Below are 19,822 nucleotides of genomic sequence, written 5' to 3'. Positions count from 1 at the left end.
GGAACATATTAGATTTTGCCTTGTTATCAATTATGATCCTAAAATCAATCCCTTTATTAGATAGGATGATTCGCACCTTTTGGATTAACATGAATAAATACTCAGAAGATATTCAACCAAGATTTAAAAAACACAGTTTTATTAGAGAACATGGAGAAAAAAAAATGATGCTTAAAACTATTAATGAGAATGTCTCTTTCAGTGCAGAAGATTAATTTTTCTAGCTTAACCTCGTAAAAATCTTGGGAAATTTTCCGCAGGTGCAATAACTAAGGAAAAATCAGAGGATACGGAATTCCTAGTCTGAATGAAAAATTATGTAAATGCTAGAACTTTGTTAAACGTTGCTTGCTATTTTGAGTTCAAAAGATCAATGGTGTAATTAAAAAGGGATTACAAACTTTAGAGGAAACAACAGTTATCTAGTTTGAGAAATTAATTACCCGAATCACTAAGGGAAATCAACTGGATAAATGACCTCAACAAAATTGATAAATCCTTTCCATCTTAAAAATAATTTAAGAAAACAAGAATCAAAACAGTAACAACAAAAACCAGAAACACATATCTGATAGCTGAGTGCAAAAAACTAAGTGCATGTTTATTGTTTACTGTACTGACTGAGATTATGAGTAAGACTGTCCTTCAACTGTGCAGTATAATATACAGAACTGGAGGATAGAAATTGCTCTCAGAGTCATTTGTCTCGCCTTATTGGAATTCTCACTCACGGCCTGTATTTACTTGATTATGAGATAAGTCTTTGTCTTTGGAAGAAGAATACTACTTATACATATTATAAGTTCTCTGATACTTTTACTTCTGTTCTGTACCTGGTCATTCCTTCTCATTAGAGTATAAATATCTTTCTATAAATGTCTGTGCCTTTTAAGTATTAGGAAGGTAGATGAAATGTCTAGGATATTTGTCCCTTCAAACAAAATAGCTCTTATAAGGAGAGTTTCACTCTCTGAAATGCCAATGAAAGCATTAATTCACCGTTAAGGGGTCTCTCTACCCTACTATCTATAATTTCCAGTTTGGAGACAAAATAGCAGTTGAATATAAAATATTCAGCATTCTGTTCAATGCATTGTATCATTAATAATGTATTCCCCAAATAGACTCATTTTTAACATTCCACCCCCACCCCTACATAGAGCTAAAATAGATTCTAAATGTTGAGTGCCAGGGCTCAGTTATTTCTACTGCTTTGAAACTCCAGTACTCTGGCCACCTCATGCGAAGAGTTGACTCATTGGAAAAGACTCTGATGCTGGGAGGGATTGGGGGCAGGAGGAGAAGGGGACGACAGAGGATGAGATGGTTGGATGGCATCACTGACTCGATGGACGTAGAGTCTGAGTGAACTCCGGGAGTTGGTGATGGACAGGGAGGCCTGGCGTGCTGCGATTCATGGGGTCGCAAAGAGTCGGACACAACTAAGCGACTGAACTGAACTGAACTGAAGATATACAAGGAAAATTAAAAATAACATGGAGTGACCTGTGAAAAATGAAATTCTAAATGATACCATTTTGGAAAAATACTTTGAACACTGATAAAACATCTAAAATCCACTAGTCATTGCAATATGGCACAATGCCTGGCACATACAAACAAAGCCATCAAATTTCTTCAACTAAAGTAGTGTGGAACAATTTAATAACTATTTCTATGAATCAAATGCTAAATGAGCAGTATCATCATTGCTTTGAAAATATCACTGAATGATTGAAAAAAATATAGACACCTTTAACAATAAACAGTCTTGACTCTATGGCCATGGGAGAGAATTTACCATTTGTGAATATACTTGAAATTGTTTTTTAAAAGTACTTCTTCCTTAATTGTTGTAATATTCTAGTAGCATCAAAAAAGCAAGAAACTAAATCACAAGAACTTAACAGTCAGAAAATAAAAACAAAGTAAATGAATATATTTAAAAGTCACACACACAAGTTACTTCTTAAAGTCCAGTAGTAGAGACAAAAATGTTCTCCAATTAATACTGTGAAAGTGGCACTCAATATATCATGAGACATCTTCCGCTTTGCCTTAATGCACCTCTTGTCCCAGTTTGTCTTGTTTTCTTCTGAAAGTCATTGCTCTTGGGCTGGGCAGCCAAGCAGAAAACTAGTTTCTACCTCACTGGACAGAAGCATTAGAGATGTCAGTCTGGGCAACACGTATTGTTTCTATTTTCTGGAATGTCCCAAACAGATTAATTTCTTTTCTCCTAAAATCAGTATAAGGTATTCTAGAAAGCCCTCTTAGCAGTTTTTAAGGTGATCAGTTTTTAGACATATGTGTGTGCAAGTATTTCTCCCTCCCCACTTCTACCCTCTATCCCTCCCATTTATCTATCTTTGTCATTTCTAGATTTTACTTTTTCATTGGAAAAACACACTGCTGTGTGCTACAGATATATTTCTAAGCTAGTTTTTTGCTTCATCCAAAATTGTATTTTCTTGATCACTTTCCTAGGAGAAAACAAAATGCTTAAAGGTACTAATGACCTCCTTTTTTTTTTTTCCTTTTAATCTCTCAACATCCAATCATTACTAGGCTTAAAATCTCTCTTCTTATAGTTACTACTTCAAAAATTTATTGGGGCAGCAAAACATATTTTGCCTATATGTTCTTAGCTAAGCAGAAAGAAGGTATGGTAACCAGTGAGCATAAAGAGAAACAAAAAAGTAATTTAACAGCATTTGTTTAACCTAAAGGTTATGAAAACATGATAGCATAAGAATTAAAATCTGATCAAATCACTGGAAAATAAACACAGATACTTCCTATTTTCTCATTTCTATACCATTTAACTTCTGTATGTGCTGCTGGACTAGAATATGGAATGCTAAGAAAAACTATCTAACATTGATTCCTTCTTCAAGGGCAAAATCATTTACAGTTCTAATATGCTATCAAGAGATAATGACTACATCCCTTTACCAGAAAATGTGTTAATAGTTTATGCGAGCAATCTGAAGTAGAATAATCAAGTTAATACAAATTTCCAAGAATTAACATGGAAACTTATCCTAAAACATATTAATAAATATATATTAAAAAGCAAGACACATCTCTTCCTCCCTCCATTCAGCATGCTAAATATTATAATATTGTCTGCCCATGACTTATTTCATTTTGAGAACAAATTGCTGATCCACAAAGAGGGACTGGAGTGATTCCAACACTTCTATAAAATACCTCCTCATTTGAATCTCTCATTGGCAACCTCTCATCATAACAAAATTAACTGTATTTCAAATGCTTTAAAATGTAAATCTCTAATTATACTACATTCTGTACATGGAGTATTAAAATGAAGATTGATTACTATTATACGTTTTCCAGAGCTTCAGATCACTAGCAATTTGAGGAATGATTCAATAACTACTTATCTAAAGCCACGAGGAATATAATGATCCTTTTAACAGTGGCACAGTCTTTACTAAATTATATTGAGATAATAAAGATATTTTATGTTTAGACTCTTGAAATATCTAACCACAAAATCATAGAAATCACTATTATTGTTTTTTATTCCTCTCTCATTGATTGATTATCCTTGGCCTAGAAAACCTTGGAACATGATATTAAAACAGTTCAGAGTTGCTTTTATCTAAACATACTCGCAGTAAATAAAAACAGATCTTCTTCATAAAGCTATGTCACAAAATAGCTTCCTTCAAATTAAATTAAATTAACAAAATTTCCTTGGAAAGTAGGACCATGGTCCTTCTGTACAAACTGGAGAAGTATTTGGTTCTTTAGAAAATGCTATTAAGAACTAACTGATAAAGGATGGCAATTGGATTAAGTAAGTGTCAAGAAACATACAGTCATCTAAGATGATAAATCTCATGGATGGACTTTCATAAATACAATATTTTTACTAAATGTTATAGTTTTAAGAGGTTAACTTTTCAATTCTATAAATTAAGTTATATGAGAATAGAGGCATACTTTGATGGCGATTAGATGATTTTCCAAATGGATTATTAAGAAAACCTGGGGTTACTGATGTGCATTTGAGTGAGTATTTATAGGTATCAGCTCATGCCATAAATGGGAGAACTGGGTGAAAGCAAATAAACTTTTTCTAAACTCAATATTATTTTATTAGAAATATTTCTATCATTTTAATTCCTGTTTCACACTGAATGAATTAATGCACATTTATTTATGTCAAAAGGAGAATTAATGTTGTGATGTGGGTCTTTTATGAATTATCATGAAACTCTCTACAATTAGTACTAGTAAGTACTTTAAATCTTGATTTTAGTTCGACCTTCTAAAAAGTAAATTAATGACTAACCCTTTAAAAGTAGCCTCTATGCCTGGAGACTGAGCTATGTGATTAGTGCTGAGTTTTATTAAAAAAAACAGTGGGTACTTGCCTTGTCCCCATCATGTCAAAATACACCACTTTCTAGATTAGAAATTAAAATTCAGTCCAACTTATTAAGAGTGACTTAGTCTATATTTTTTTCTTTCACTTGAGGAAAGAGGAGGAGAATGATGAGTATACTCTCTTTTAGCTTCAACTCTTCTCCTGTGACTGACTGCTTACTCCCTCATAAGGGTTATTTACTGTTCTTTATGAAGGTAAGCTTTTATTTGCCATTTCATAACATTTTTTCAACCAAAAAAATAGAGACAGCAGTTCTATAAGTTAGCTCTAGGGTTTCTTACATTGTGTTCAACTATCACTTTTCTTAACTGCTTTAATTTGAATCTCCAGCAAACTGTTCTTAAGGAGAAAATAAAATACATAAAAATTCCTTTTATTGTTTATAGCTTTAGACTAAGCTACCTCAGTTAACTAAACAGTTCTTTTAAGTTTCAATTCACCTCACTCTGCTTGTTCTGGTGCTTTGCTTTCTTAATTCAAATTCTATGCACCATTCAAGACAGAGGATCAAAAAGAAAAACCCTGTTAAAAGAAGAAAATGCATTTGCTACAAATGAAATTAATGTTGGGTGGATATGGGCAGGTTCAAAGAATATTTACCTAACTTCAGATTTATCATTTTTAAAATACGAATAAAATAAATGTAAAATCTACAGAAATAAATGGTTTGGATTTGTGCCAGGCAACTGCATGTGAAAATATTTTATTAGTTATACAAGGGTATAAAAGTATTAACTAGTTTATGCATATATGTATATGTATGTAGGCATATATTTCTATTATGAACATGTATTTTATGTTGAACATAATGTTAAGAAAAAGTCAAGCAACTATTACAATACATTTTGATGTCACTATCTACATTATACCTCAAAACTTTTCCAAATTTTTATATTATACTTTAGTTGCTTGTTTTTTATTTCAGCAACAGCACACGTGGCAGATTAAAGCATCCTAAATAAGTAGTAATTTTAAAAAACATAAACAAATATATGAAAGTGCATACCTGTTCACTGGGAGGGGATATATTTTTGAGAATATGCATGTAGCTTTATGTAGTCAGTTATAAACAGCATAATTATTCAAAATAAGTAGTCTACTGAATCAAGAATATTATGATAAAATACTTAGGAAGCTAATTAAATGATGCTCTGTGTTCTTAAACTGGGTCAGTAATAATCAATGCTCTATTAATTCAGACCTTCCCTGTATTAAACCAATATATCCTAATATTTAGGGCTAATTTTCATCCAAGGTCTTTTACTGAACATTAAGAACATATATATGTATCTTATAATTATGCTTATTTACATATTTTGAAATGTAGATGTTAAGAAACTATAACACAAATAATACGATTTTTTCACCCTTCAGTCTGAAAACATTTGTTTTGAAGTTAATCCTAATATATTAATCACGGTGAAATAGCAAAGGTTAACTATTAAACACCAAATTGAAGAGATCAATTAAAAAGATTTCTGGTTTTCACAGACATTTGTCTACATATATGAAGTCATTTTGATTTTTACCAAACCCTAATAGTTAATTACTGTAAAGTATTATCTTAGTTATTTTTTGAAAAATACTTTAATATTATTTCCTATTTTATAATAATATAGCATAATAACATATAATAATAATTCAAGATTTTAATCATAGAGAGGAACTATGGCAAAAAAAGTATACTAGCAATAAAGCAGTAAGAACTATAGAAAAAAATGAGGCTTCTACTATTTAGAATTTAACTCAGATGACCATTATATCTATTTCTGTGTGCAAGAATCCCTTAGAAGAAATGCAGTAGCCATCACAGTTAACAAAAGAGTCTGAAATGCAGTACTTGGATGCAATCTCAAAAATGACAGAATGATCTCTGCTTGTTTCCAAGGCAAGCCATTCAATATCACAGTAATCCAAGTCTATGCCCCGAACCAATAATGCTGAAGAAGCTGAAGTTGAACGGTTCTATGAAGATCTACAAGACCTTCTAGAACTAACACCCAAAAAAGATGTCCTTTTCATTATAGGGGACTGGAATGCAAAAGTAGGAAGTCAAGAAATACCTGGAGTAACAGGCAAATTTGGCCTTGGAGTATGGAATGAAGCAGGGCAAAGGCTATTCAGTTTTGCCAAGAGAATGCAATGGTCAGAGCAAACACCCACTTCTAACAACACAAGAGAAGACTCTACATATGGAAATCACCAGATGATCAATACCAAAATCAGATTGATTATATTCTTTGCAGCCAAAGATGGAGAAGCTCTATACAGTCAGCAAAAACAAGACTGTGAGCTGACTGTGGCTCAGATCATGAACTCCTTATTGCCAAATTTAGACTTAAATTGAAGAAAGTAGGGAAAACCACTAGACCATTCAGGTATGACTTAAATCAAATTCCTTATGATTATACAGTCGAAGTGAGAAATAGATTTAAGGGATTAGGTCTGATAGAGTGCCTGATGAACTACGGACAGAGGTTTGTGACATTGTACAGGAGACAGGGATCAAGACCTTCCCCAAGAAAAAGCAATACAAAAAGGCAAAATGGTTGTCTGAAGAGGCCTTACAAATAGCTTTGAAAAGAAGAGAAATGAAAGGCAAAGGAGAAAAGGAAAGATATACCCATCTGAATGCAGATTTCCAAAGAATAGCAAGGAGAGATAAGAAAGCCTTCCTCAGTGATTAATGTAAAGAAATAGAGGAAAACAACAGAATGGGAACAATTAAAGATTTCTTTAAGGAAATGACAGATACCAAAGGAACATTTTATGGAAAGATAGGCAGAAATGTTATGGTCCTAACAGAAGAAGAAGATATTAAGAAGAGGTTGCAAGAATACACAGAAAAACTATACAAAAAAGACCTTAAGACCCAGATAATCACGATGGTGTGATCACTCACCTAGAGCCAGACGTCCTGGAATGTGAAGTCAAGTGAGCCTTAGGAAGCATCACTACAAAGCTAGTGAAGGTGATGGAATTCCAGTTGAGCTAGTTCAAATCTTAAAGATGATGCCGTGAAAGTTCTGCACTCAATATGCCAGCCAATTTGGAAAACTCAGCAGTGGCCATAGGACTGGAAAAGGTCAGTGTTCATTCCAATTCCAAAGAAAGGCAATGGCAAAGAATGCTCTAACTACCACACAATTGCACTCATCTCACACGCTGGCAAAGTAATGCTCAAAATTCTCCAAGACAGGCTTCAACAGTATGTAAACCATGAGCTTCCAGATGTTCAAGCTGGCTTTAGAAAGGCAGAGGAACCAGAGATCAAGTTGCCAACATTTGTTGGATCACTGAAAAAGTGAGACAGTTCCAGAAAAACATCTACTTCTGCTTTATTGACTATGCCAAAGCCTTGACTGTGTGGATTACAACAAACTGTGGAAAATTCTTAGAGAGATGGAAATACCAGACCACCTTACCTGCCTCCTGAGAAATCTGTATGCAGGTCAAAAAGCAACAGGTCAAAAAGAACTGGACATGGAACAACAGATTGGTTCCAAATAGGAAAAGGAGTACATCAAGGCTATATATTGTCACTCTGCTTATTTAATTTATATTCAGATTACATCATGAGAAATGCTGGACTGGATGAAGCACAAGCTGGAATCAAGATTGCCAGGAGAAATATCAATAACCTCAGATATGCAGATGACATTATCCTTATGGCTGAAAGCAAGGAAGAACTAAAGAGCCTGTTGATGAAAGTGAAAGAGGAGAGTGGAAAAGCTGGCTTGAAAGTGAACTTTCAGAAAACTAAGATCATGGCATCTGGTCCCATCACTTCATGGCAAATTGATGGGGAAACAATGGAAACAGTGACAGATTTTATTTTCTTGGGCTCCAAAATCACTGCAGATGGTGACTGCAGCTATGAAACTAAAAGACGCTTGCTCCTTGGAAGAAAAGCTATGACCAACTTAGACAGCATATTATAAAGCAGAGACATTACTTGGCAAACAAAGGTCCATCTAGTCAAAGCTGTGTTTTTTCTGGTAGTCATGTATGGATGTGAGAGTGGGGCTATAAAGAAAGCTGAGTGCTGAATAATTGATGCTTTCGACCTATGGTGTTGGAGAAGACTCTTGAAAGTGCCTTGGACTGCAAGGAGATCCAACCAGTCCATCCTAAAGGAAATCAGTCCTGAATATTCATTGGAAGGACTGATGCTGAAGCTCCAAAGTCTGGTCTCCTGATGTGAAGAACTGACTCACTTGAAAATACCCTGATGCTGGAAAAGATTGAAGGTGGGAGAAGAAGGGGAAGAGGGAGGATGAGATGGTTGGACGGCATCACAGACTCAATGGGCATGAGTTTGCATAAGCTCTGTCCAGGAGTTGGTGATGGACAGGGAAGCATGGAAGGAAGCCTGGTGTGCTGCAGTCCATGGGGTCGCAAAGAGTCAGACACGACTGAGTGACTGAACTCAACTGAACTACTATTTAGAAAGCCTGTCTTTAATAAATGAGTACCTTTTCTCTCATGTATGTAAATAGTACCTTTATAAAATAGCTTATTTCATCAAACTCAGTTTTAATAGACTGATTTATGTTGCTTTCCAAAGAGAATAATGAAAAACAACCACTAAAAAATATTATTCTTCAAATCACATTTGGCCATCACAGTCATTGTTTCTTAAATCTGTACATTCTGACAGAAATAAAATTGACAGAAATAAAATTTCTCAATTTAGGTTATGGAAATTACTCTCTGAAATAGACATTAAAGGGTTCCAAAAATCTTAAAAATAGCTATCAAAACAGCAATCAGTGAAGCAAAACATATTCTTGTAAAAATCAGCTCATGAATACCATCTGCTTTGCAATAGGATCCTGGCTTAAACTCTGGAACAAAAATATTTTAATAAGGAATTTGCCTATTACCAAAAAGTTCTAAAATTGTTCAACAAGTCTGAGGGTAGGAAAAATCAGCTGTAACACTTGGCAGGTTTTGTATTTTTAAGACCCGATAAAGGTGAAACATTTTAAATGTAGCTTATTTTAGTGCAAAAAGTTGCATGTATCACTACTGATAAAACATGTGCTATTTCTGAAATATATTTCTTTTTTGATAGAAAAATCTTTTTTTAAGACAGATAAATTGTAAAGGATATGTCTAGCTCTGAAAAAATTCTTTGAGAGTACACTGCTAGGTCTTTCAATGGCTGTTACTTTCTCTCCTGATTTTGTAGAGAACATTCTACATTTTCTTTTTTGGTGTTCTTGATCATTTGGGGTCATGATGCAAAAAGTCTCACTGTGTAAAAGTACTAAGCCAAAACCATTGACTGTGTAGATCACAACAAACTGTAGAAAATTCTTAAAGAGATGGGAATACCAGATTATCTTACCTGCCTCCTGAGAAATCTGTATGCAGGTCAAGAAGCAACAGTTAGAACTGAACAAGGAACAACAGACTGGTTCCAAATAGGGAAAGGAGTAGTCAAGGTTGTATACTGTCACCCTGCTTAAAAGTGAAAGGGAAAGTTGCTCAGTCATGTCCAATTCTTTGTGACCCCCATGGACTGTACAGTCCATAGAATTCTCCAGGCCAGAATACTGGAGTGGATAGCCTTTCTCTTCTCCAGGGAATCTTCCCAACCCAGGGATTGAACCCAGGTCTCCTGCACTGCAGGCAGATATCTTACCAGCTGAGCCACAATGGAAGCAGAGTACATTATGCAAAATGCCGGGTGGATGAAGCACAAACTGGAGTCAAGAGTGCCGGGAGAAATATCAGTAACCTCATTCTCAATGACACCACCCTTACGGAAGAAGAAGAAGAACTAAAGAGCCTCTTGATGAAAGTGAAAGAGGAGAGTGGAAAAGCTGGCTTGAAAGTGAACTTTCAGAAAACTAAGATCATGGCATCTGGTCCCATCACTTTATGGCAAATTTATGGGGAAACAATGGAAACAGTGACAGACTATTTTCTTGGGCTCCAAAATCACTGCAGATGGTGACTGCAGCTATGAAACTAAAAGACACTTGCTCCTTGGAAGAAAAGATATGACCAACCTACACAGCATATTAAAAAGCAGAGACATTATTTTGCCAACAAAGGTCCATCTAGTCAAAGCTATGGTTTTTCCAGTAGTCATGTATGGATGTGAGAGTTGGACTATAAAGAAAGCTGAGCCCCAAGAATTGATGCTTTTGAACTGTGGTGTTAGAAAAGACTCTTGAGAGTCCCTTGGACAGCAAGGAGATCCAACCAGTCCATCCTAAGGAAATCAGTCCTGCATATTCATTGGAAGGACTGATGCTGAAGCCAAAACTCCAATACTTTGACCACCTGATGGGAAGAACTGACTCATTTGAAAAGACCCCGATGTTGGGAAAGATTGAAGGCAGGAGGAGAAGGGGATGACAGAGGATGAGACGGTTGGATGGCATCACTGAGTTGAAGGATATGTGTCTGAGCAAGCTTCGGGAGTTAGTGATGAACAGGGAAGCCTGGTGTGCTGCAGTCCATGGGGTCATAAAATGCAAGACACAACTCAGCGGCTGAACCGAGCTGTGTGAAAGAAAAAGGGCATGAGGAACACATTTTGTTGCTCTGGTTTATGAAAATTTCATACATGTGATGCTAGAGATAATTGCTTCTCCCCCCACCACACACACAAATGCTGGATTGAAATATATTTTAGAAAGTGTACTGTCATCTTTTTATCAAAAGAAGAAAAATGTAGAAGGAGAAAGCAGAAGGAAAAACTCAACTCCACAAAAGGTATAGTGAAAGTATGAATCAAATCTCATTTATTTGTTTTGCTTTCTTTTTTTTTTTTTTGGTGTTGTTTTGTTTTAAGTGGGAGTGAGGAATTGGTGAATTCACCTAAATTAAAAGAAGTTTGATGGAAAAAGTGGTCTGTTCATTTTTTTGATTCATCATATTAATATATTGTTGTAGAGAACCTACTGTGAGCCAGGCATTTTTCTGGGTATAATAAACATAAAAATGTGATCATGTAAAACAAAAATCCCCACTCATAAATTCTGGTTAGGGAAGCAAAGACAATAAATGAAATAATAAAGGAAAAGACACTGTACTTTTGACAATATGTGATATGGAGAAAACCACAAAGGGCGTGAGGATCAGAGTGTTAGAAAGGTAGGTGGTTTTCAACTAGTCACGTAAGAATGGCCTCAATACCCAAAAGGAATAAATTTAAAATGGCTATAAAGAACAGGAATCTAATATCCCTAGAGTAGCACCATTATATACTCCATAAACTAGGAAAGACAAATAGTTACTACGAGATTTAAGAATTTTTTTCTACTATCCCATAAAGTAAAGGTCTTTAATGATAATAAGTTTTTGCTGAGGAAACAGAGAAATCGCCAAATGTTCCTGCATGAGGAAAGGGAATCAAGGTTACTGGATATCTGCAATTGCCAGACTTGGGATGGGAAGGTTGTGTTACTTTCAATCATTACAGATGGTTTGATAACTCTATACTAGTGGTCACTCATTTTTAACTATTTGGCTCCCATAAAACATTTTAATTGAAGAGTTTCACTGATACAAATTAGAAATAAATCTTTGTGTGCATACTGTTTTTAATCAAAAAGCTTATTTCTTTTTGTGCTTTTTCTAAATTAGAATGAAAATACATTATTTTCAAGTGGTATCTAAATAGCTAGCTCAACCCCATGAGAAGGAGTACATTTCTGAATATTTTAGTTGTATCTTTTGGGAATTTTTCTGAGGAGCGAACAGAAAAACTCAAGGAAAAAGGTGGCAATTTTTTTTTCATCTTTACGCAGAGTTAAAATTTTATATTTGTAAAAGGAAGAAGACTACATGATAAAAGTGTTTGGTTATATAAAGTTGCCAAAAATAGAATTTAGCTTGGGGGCTGTGACTTTGATAGCAAAATGACAAAGTCTGGAAAAGAGATACAGTTCACCTCTGGCAGACATAGGGGAATATTACATAACTCAATGAAAATATGTCAGATGACTCCTTGCACCAGTTAGGCCCACTGTGTACTATTTTATGATTTTATGTTAATTCTTGCTAATTTAAACAATTAAATATATAAGATATCTTAGGGTTAAGCATGAACTCAAAGTGCCAGTGAAACACTAACCAGATGATACAGGCTCCTGGCTTGGAATTTCTGTGTCAAAAGTGTAACTACAATTCCATGATGGAAAAACTCTATCAGTTAAAGGATCTCAGATGCTTGGATTCCTACAGAGTGGGAAAGGAATAAATTTAAATCTCTGATGTTCCAAATTTCAGAATTAAGACAAATGTTTGGAAACTCCAGGGAAAGAGATTTTATTCATATGGAAGAATTTTGTAATAATGAAAGGTCTCCCATAAACTTGTGAGATAGCTGCTAAGAAAAAAATAACTGCATATGGAAAGAGGACCAAAAGCAAACAAACCACAGAACAGTCCACATTTGCCTATGAAGAAACGAAAAGGGCAAAACAGTGCTTTGATGTGTCTCATTGGTTAAAAAACAAAGCAAAACAAAAACACCAAGCTTTGTTGGAGTGCTGATCCTTAGTACCTCAGAATGTGAAACCACTCAGACACAAGATATTTACAGGTAATCAAGTTAAAACAGATCTTTAGTGCTGACCTAATCAATAAGACCAGCGTCTGATAAGAGGGGAAATTTGGACGTAGAGACAGCCATACAGAGAGGGAAGACAATATAAAGAGACACAGGCAGACCACCTTCTGTAAGACAAAGAATGCTGGAGGCTAGCAGAAGCTAGGAGAGGCCTGCAACAGAAAGAACGAACCCTGCTCACACCATGATTTTGGACTTATAGCCTCTAGAAGTGTGACAGCACATTTTTGTGGCTTAACTTACCGAGTTTGTGGTACCTTATTACAAGAGCCCTAGCAAATGAATACAACAGTGGGGCAAGGAGAACAAAATGATCACAGTGGTGGGAGGTCAGGCATGAACTCTGCCTTATCCTGTATGTTTTACAGAGTTTACCACAGTGTTTAAAAAAGACCAATGAATGGATGAATGTGATAATGAGAGAATGCAAGCAAGCTAAAAAATGAATAAACCTTATTGACAGGGGTTTAAATTAGAATTTGGGGGAGAACAGAGGAAATGACAAGATAAAAAGACAGACACAAAGCATGGTACTGAATTAGCAAAAAACAAACAAAAACAACAAAATCAGAAAATGTCCCATAAGCCTCAGAAGAGACAAATAGAGAATAACTGCGAAGTGCAAGTTGAGCATTCTTTTTATTTATTTTTTTAAATTTTATTTTATTTTTAAACCTGAAACACTGTATTAGTTGGCCAGGTTACAGGTTCATTAAGGAATCATGATAAAGGCACTAGCCTACTCTGGGCTTTGTTCATCTGTAAGGCATCTGGACTGTCTAATAGCTAAATACTGTTTAACTTGTGCTCAGCGGTGCAAATATCTATATGAAACCAAAGTGGAACTAACACTTTAAGTATAGGAAGTATCAGTACAGATTATCAAAAGGACTTGCTAGAATGGGTCTGCTAAGTCACTTCAGTCATGTCTGACTCTGTGCGACCCCATAGACGGCAGCCCAACAGGCTCCACCATCCCTGGGATTCTGCAGGCAAGAACACTGGAGTGGGTTGCCATTGCCTTCTCCAGGATGGGTCTAGACTGTGATAATGGAAAGGTAACCAGCTGGAGTCTTTTAATGCATGTCTTAACCCACTGCTTCCATGCAATCCTTCCTTTAATACATTTATTCAACAAATATTGAAGGCTTGCTTTGTGTTGGGTGCTGTTCTAGGCTCTTGGATTATAGCAGCTAACAAAACAAAGTTCCTGCTTTTGTAGAGGTTATGTTCTACAGGATAGAGTAGATGATTTGATTAAATATGTACTAACACATTAATATACATGTTTGGAGGGTGCAGGAATTCAAGGTGATAGGTTTATTTAGAGACTGAAGTAAGGAGAGCTTTTCTGTGGAAGTGAAATTTAACCAGAAATCTGTACACAGGAGTGAGTCAGACAACCATCTGGGGAGAGACAGCTCCTAACAGGCTTCCTGGGTGGGGATGAAGCATACCCAAAGACCAGCAAGGTCAGTGGTTGGAGCAGAGTGAGAAGGAGTGGTAAATGTGGAGAGTGACCAATGAGGCTGTGAGACAAGCAGAGACCAGATCACAAGGGTCCTTGCTAAGATATCTCTAATATACCCTGATGAATTTCTGAGAATCTACTTGAGAGTGTGTGAAATAATCTGATGTAAACTTTAGAAAATCAGTTTAGAGGTGCAGTTTAGAGAACAGACTGTAAGGAAGGCCAGAGAAGGCAATGGCACCCCACTCCAGTACTCTTGCCTGGAAAATCCCATGGACAGAGGAGCCTTGTAGACTGCAGTCTATGGGGTCACAAAGAGTTGGACATGACTGAGCGACTTCACTTTTACTTTTCACTTTCATGCATTGGAGAAGGAAATGGCAACCCACTCCAGTGTTCTTGCCTGGAGAAATCCCAGGGACGGGGGAGCCCGGTGGGCTGCCGTGTATGAGGTCGCACAGAGTCAGACACGACTGAAGCGACTTAGCAGCAGTAGCAGTAAGGAAGGCAAGAGTGGAGGAGTCCAGGGCCTAGGACATAGTGTAAATAAAAAATGATGGTGGGTTGGGTTAGGCTCCCCACAGGCAAGGGAAGTAAAACCAAACCTGAACTCAGCAAATTAGATCCCCTGGCACCTGTCCCTTACTTATCTTTCATTTACAGTAAATCCTTTTCTCCTCCTCTTTGTTTTCTGTCTGTTCATCAGTCTGAACCCTTGTATATCTGTTTCCTCTAGAATGACTTCCATTTTGTTCTTCATGGTCCAACAGAGATCTCACCTTCCTGTTTGAGAACTTCCTCCCTTGAAACATTTCTTGGTACTTTCAGGAAGAGAACTGACTACAGAATGTCTTGCTGTATAAAACTGATCTTTCATGTTGAATTATATGTGTTACTATGTTGTCTCAATGTTGATTGGATGGTATAATTTTTTTTTTCAATTTTATTGGTTTGAGAAAATTAACAATATGGAAATTACTGAGCTAAACAAACTTGCATCACCATGAATATCACTTAGATTATTCTTTTCAGTACAACTAATATTTAGTAATTTGTGTTTATAATTGAGAGACTGGTTTTAGTTTAAAATGAACACAAGGAATGTTTAGAAATTTTCCAAGAAATAAATTATAAAATTCCTGTCTTAAATCAGAGTATCTAAAGTGCTAAGAACACTGCCTGTATATAAAATGGTCTACCTTACACATGGAATAAAACAGTATTTTTGAGTTGGTATACAATTATTCCATATTGAAGCCTGCACTGAGTGTGACCACTTAGAAAAAGGAACTACTGGGTTGTGTTCCAAAGCTCAATACACTTAGGATTTTTCAGGCTCAGAGTATTATTTGGTAATTCTATCCAACTTCTTCTAGGATTAGATAGTTAAAAAACATCACCATTACAATCAATAATACAATACATACAACCCATTGTATCTTTCATTTCATACTTCTAAAACCCAAGAGAATACTGTGAGGAAAAATATTGACACCCTGAATCTCTTCTATACCTGTGTTCATTTGAATTAAGAGTATAGGGTGAAATGTTAAATTAATGGTCAATACACCACGTGGAGAAGGCTGTTCTTTCTGTGACAGAAGTCTTGAGTATAACTTTAAAATACTGCTAAAAATGTATTTTCAAAGATTTCTAGATAACTCTTTAGGTGAATTCATAGGTCACTGATGTAAAAATAAATACCTATACATTACAACTAAGTTAAAAATATTTCTCTCAATATATTTATTTCTAGAAACAAAGCCATACACAGAAACTGAATGAAATCTTAATGTAGAAGTGGTTCCCTGACTTACAAGTTATGATAAGTAAATTAAAAAAAAAATTTATGACCTCTATCCCCCCCAATGAAGACAGTTTATACACTCTTTTTGAGAAAGTCCATAATAACAAAATGCCCCTACGAAACTGGAACACTTAGATAAGAATTTTAATTTATTAGTATAACTATTAATATGCCTATATACCTAAAAATTGGCTTACAGTTACATATAATGGCACATTTTTCAGCCCACAGCCAGTGTTAAACACATTTGGGTCAGTCGCAATACAGTAATTTCTCAGAAAAACCTATTTAAAAGCTTCAGGGTTTTAAGATCTAGAGTTTAGAAAGCAGTGTAATTAGGGGAACTTTTAATATAAACATAAATCTTGTTTTCAATAGAACTATTACTTTATTAATAACCTTCTAATGATACATATTAGGTTTTCTTGAAGTAGATAACCTGCTTTTTACCTGATTATTAACATTCCTTGTTCCCAGTTACAGAGATCTTCACAAATATGTCCAACATTCCTATATATGTTCCTTTCACTTTGAAGCATATTTTAAGTACACTCAAATTATTAAACTTAAATAATTAACAATTAAACCTATTTGAAGAAACATAAAAATTAATTTTTCTTCTGTAAGCACTAAGATTAAGGCTTACCTGACATTAGATTCAGAAAATTGCCAGAAACAAAATAAGCGTGGATGAACTATGAAGGTTAAACTACACTTTATACCCTGCTGCTGCTGCTGCTGCTGCTAAGTCGCTTCAGTCGTGTTCGACTCTGTGCGACCCCATAGATGGCAGCCCACCAGGCTCCCCCGTCCCTGTGATTCTTCAGGCAAGAACACTGGAGTGGGTACTTTATGTCCTAGAAATGCTTTATTTTGAGCAGCAAAGATTAACATTCTGGCAGAAGGAAGAATAGATTGATTAAATGATCTTCAAGGATCCTCCCACTAAGAATTCCAGTATCCATGGGTTTAAATTTTTGGTCATCCTTTGCCTTATCTATTTATTCAATACTTATTCTATCATATATGAATATTAGTTATATTCACTGAAATCAGCCTACAATTGACACTTGGGAGATTTCAAAATTAGAACAAAATGTTCAATCTCATTTATCACAAAATAATGCACACTTTTCTCATTTTGTCTTTTTTTTTCTTTGTATTTCTACATGGATGTATACTTTTCTGCTTACCACTCCCCACCTCCCCCCGCCCCCGCCCTAAATTTTCTAATGAAATAGTCCTCACTGAAATTTAGAATTAGGTACCAGGAGTGTCACGGCCTCCTAAACTCTGCAAACACACAGTTAACATCAACTCAGCCATTGTCTTCTAACTGAAAAGAAGCACTCTTACCGTGTAGCCCTCGGTATACTGAAAAGGAGCCCTGGAACTTTCGTCTGCTGTTGGACTCAGAGGCTTGGGGTCAGACATGGAGCGCTGCATCATCTTGGCTGTCTTAGGACTTGCTGGGGGAACTTTAGCCATATCTGGATGCAGTACTTTTTGTGGACTTATATCATCAGGGAGGGGTTTCTCATAAGGTACAAAGGCTGATTCTAAGGCTTTGCCTGGTGAAAGTGGTGAGATGGGAGAATAAAGGACTTTTGGAGATTTGGGTGGGGAAGGAGCCAGCTGTAGTGTGGAATCTGCCCGGAGGTGAGATGAATAACCAATTTCTAAAGGTGTTGGGCGTTTCTTGTCTTTGGGTGGAGAGGTGGCACTCAGATATTGAGGACTTTGTGTGTCTGAATCTGCTTCTGTTTGACATCCTAAACTGCCCCCTTTGTAAGTCTTTTCAGGTGCTGAAATGTGTTTAATTATTTCTACCTTGGCATCCACGCGTGCCCGTATCGAAGGTGTTCTTATGGTTCCAACTGGTTCAGTTTGCACAGATATCTCTGCTACTGTTTGAACGGCTATGCTGGAGACTTTGGAAGGGGCTTTGGCCTTGTCCGCCTCTGCAGGGCTGTCACCATATTTCCCTACACGAGCTTTCCTCCTAGATCTAGTAGGCATGTCCCATTCATCCTGATCTTCGTCATCCGTTTGGACACTTGTATCAACACTCTTTTTAGTTCTCCTTCTCCTACTCACATAACTCCGATCTGCTGAATCTTCATCATCAGTCTGTACCCCACTGTCCACTATCTTTTTAAAGCAGCGGGGGTCATCTGCCAGATTTTCCCCCATCTCGTCGTACTGGCCACGGACTTTAGCTCCAGAACTTCTCTTCTTGGGTTGTTTCTCCTCTTTGACGATTACATCTGTCAGAGGTATTTCTGAAACAGTACTCAGGATGCCAGGTGGGGCAATGTACTGAGTCACCCCATCAGACTGAACTGTGTACCATCCCTGGCTCTGTGGTATTTCAATTGCCACCACAGCTGAGGCTGTGGTGGTTGCATCTTCGGTTGCCCAGAACTGACCACCTTCTGGGGCAACATACTGACCTTCCAGGATGGCCTGGTCTGCAGTGGTCTGTGGAGAGGCAGTTCCAGAAGGGTCATAGTTATACTGGTAGACCTGGCGAATCTTCTGCTCCTCCAGCTGCTGGTGAAGCTGTTGCTGCAGCTGTTGGATCTGTTCCAGCTGCAACTGTTGCTGCGCTAACGTCTCCTGCCTCATCATGAACTGGGCTTGCCGCTCCTCTTCTTGCTGATAGAGGAGGTGCTGCTTCATTGACTGCAGCTCCTCCAGCTTCTTTTGAACCATGATCTTTTCCTGTTCTCGGAACCTTTGAATCTCCTGCCGTTCCCACTCCAACTCCTCAGCAAAACGCTGTTGCTTGATCTTTTCCAGTTCCAAGAGCTCACGCTCCAAGTCTAGCTGTTGTTGTTGCTTATCTTCCTCGGGGATGATTAAAAGCGCACTTTCCTCTCCCACCACTTCAGAAAATACTTCAGACGCTGTGGTCAGGGTGGGAACTGAGTCTATTGTCTCAGCTGTGAGAGTCTCCATAGTGATAGTCTGCAAACTGGCACTGATATCAATACCAGTGACTTCAATGTCTGTTTCAGATGCACCAGTTGTTAGGAAATAGGATCTAGGCATGGGCTGGCTTTGGTGCAGGGCGGACAAGGAAGTCACGGCATCATTTGTGTGCACACCAGATAAATCCCTCATGGTGGTGCTGAAAATGGAGCCAGGCTGTGTGGTGATAGCAAACGTGGAAGGAATTGGAGTTGCTACTGAAGAATAGACAACCCCATTAGACGACCTCAAAACACTGCCCACACCATACTGGGGTCCTGGAGGTGGAGTCATTCTTGCTGTGGAATACTGTGGGGTACTAATCCCAACTCCTGAAATGACTTGTCGAGTTTCTGGATATGGACCTGTAGTCTTGCTTGAATAATCCATTACCTCACCTGAAATACAGGGGAGAGTTATAGTCCAGTTCCTAGAATGAATGATGTTTTTGGGGTTGGAAAGCCCTCTCAGTCTTGAAGAACATAATGAACAGGACTGCATGCAAATCCACAGGTTATTAACCTACTCAGGTGCAGAATAAAAGCAATGTTGAACATG

The 19,822-nt window shown here is 36.9% G+C and overlaps 1 protein-coding gene across 2 annotated transcripts in view; it reads right to left on the bottom strand.

The window, feature by feature from the left end:
* PCLO (piccolo presynaptic cytomatrix protein) overlaps window positions 1–19,822 on the bottom strand; it is a 396,812-nt gene that overhangs the window by 165,050 nt on the left and 211,940 nt on the right. For both annotated transcript variants that reach the window (XM_055590106.1, XM_055590107.1), the window contains exon 6: window positions 17,648–19,662. In XM_055590106.1, coding sequence (XP_055446081.1) covers window positions 17,648–19,662 — 2,015 coding nt within the window. The remainder of the gene's footprint in view (window positions 1–17,647; window positions 19,663–19,822) is intronic.

The sequence above is a fragment of the Bubalus kerabau genome, chromosome 8 (assembly GCF_029407905.1).
Source record: "Bubalus kerabau isolate K-KA32 ecotype Philippines breed swamp buffalo chromosome 8, PCC_UOA_SB_1v2, whole genome shotgun sequence".
Lineage (NCBI taxonomy): Eukaryota > Metazoa > Chordata > Mammalia > Artiodactyla > Bovidae > Bubalus > Bubalus kerabau.
The sequence above is the reverse complement of the archived record's forward strand: the minus strand, read 5'-3'. Positions and strand labels throughout refer to the sequence as shown.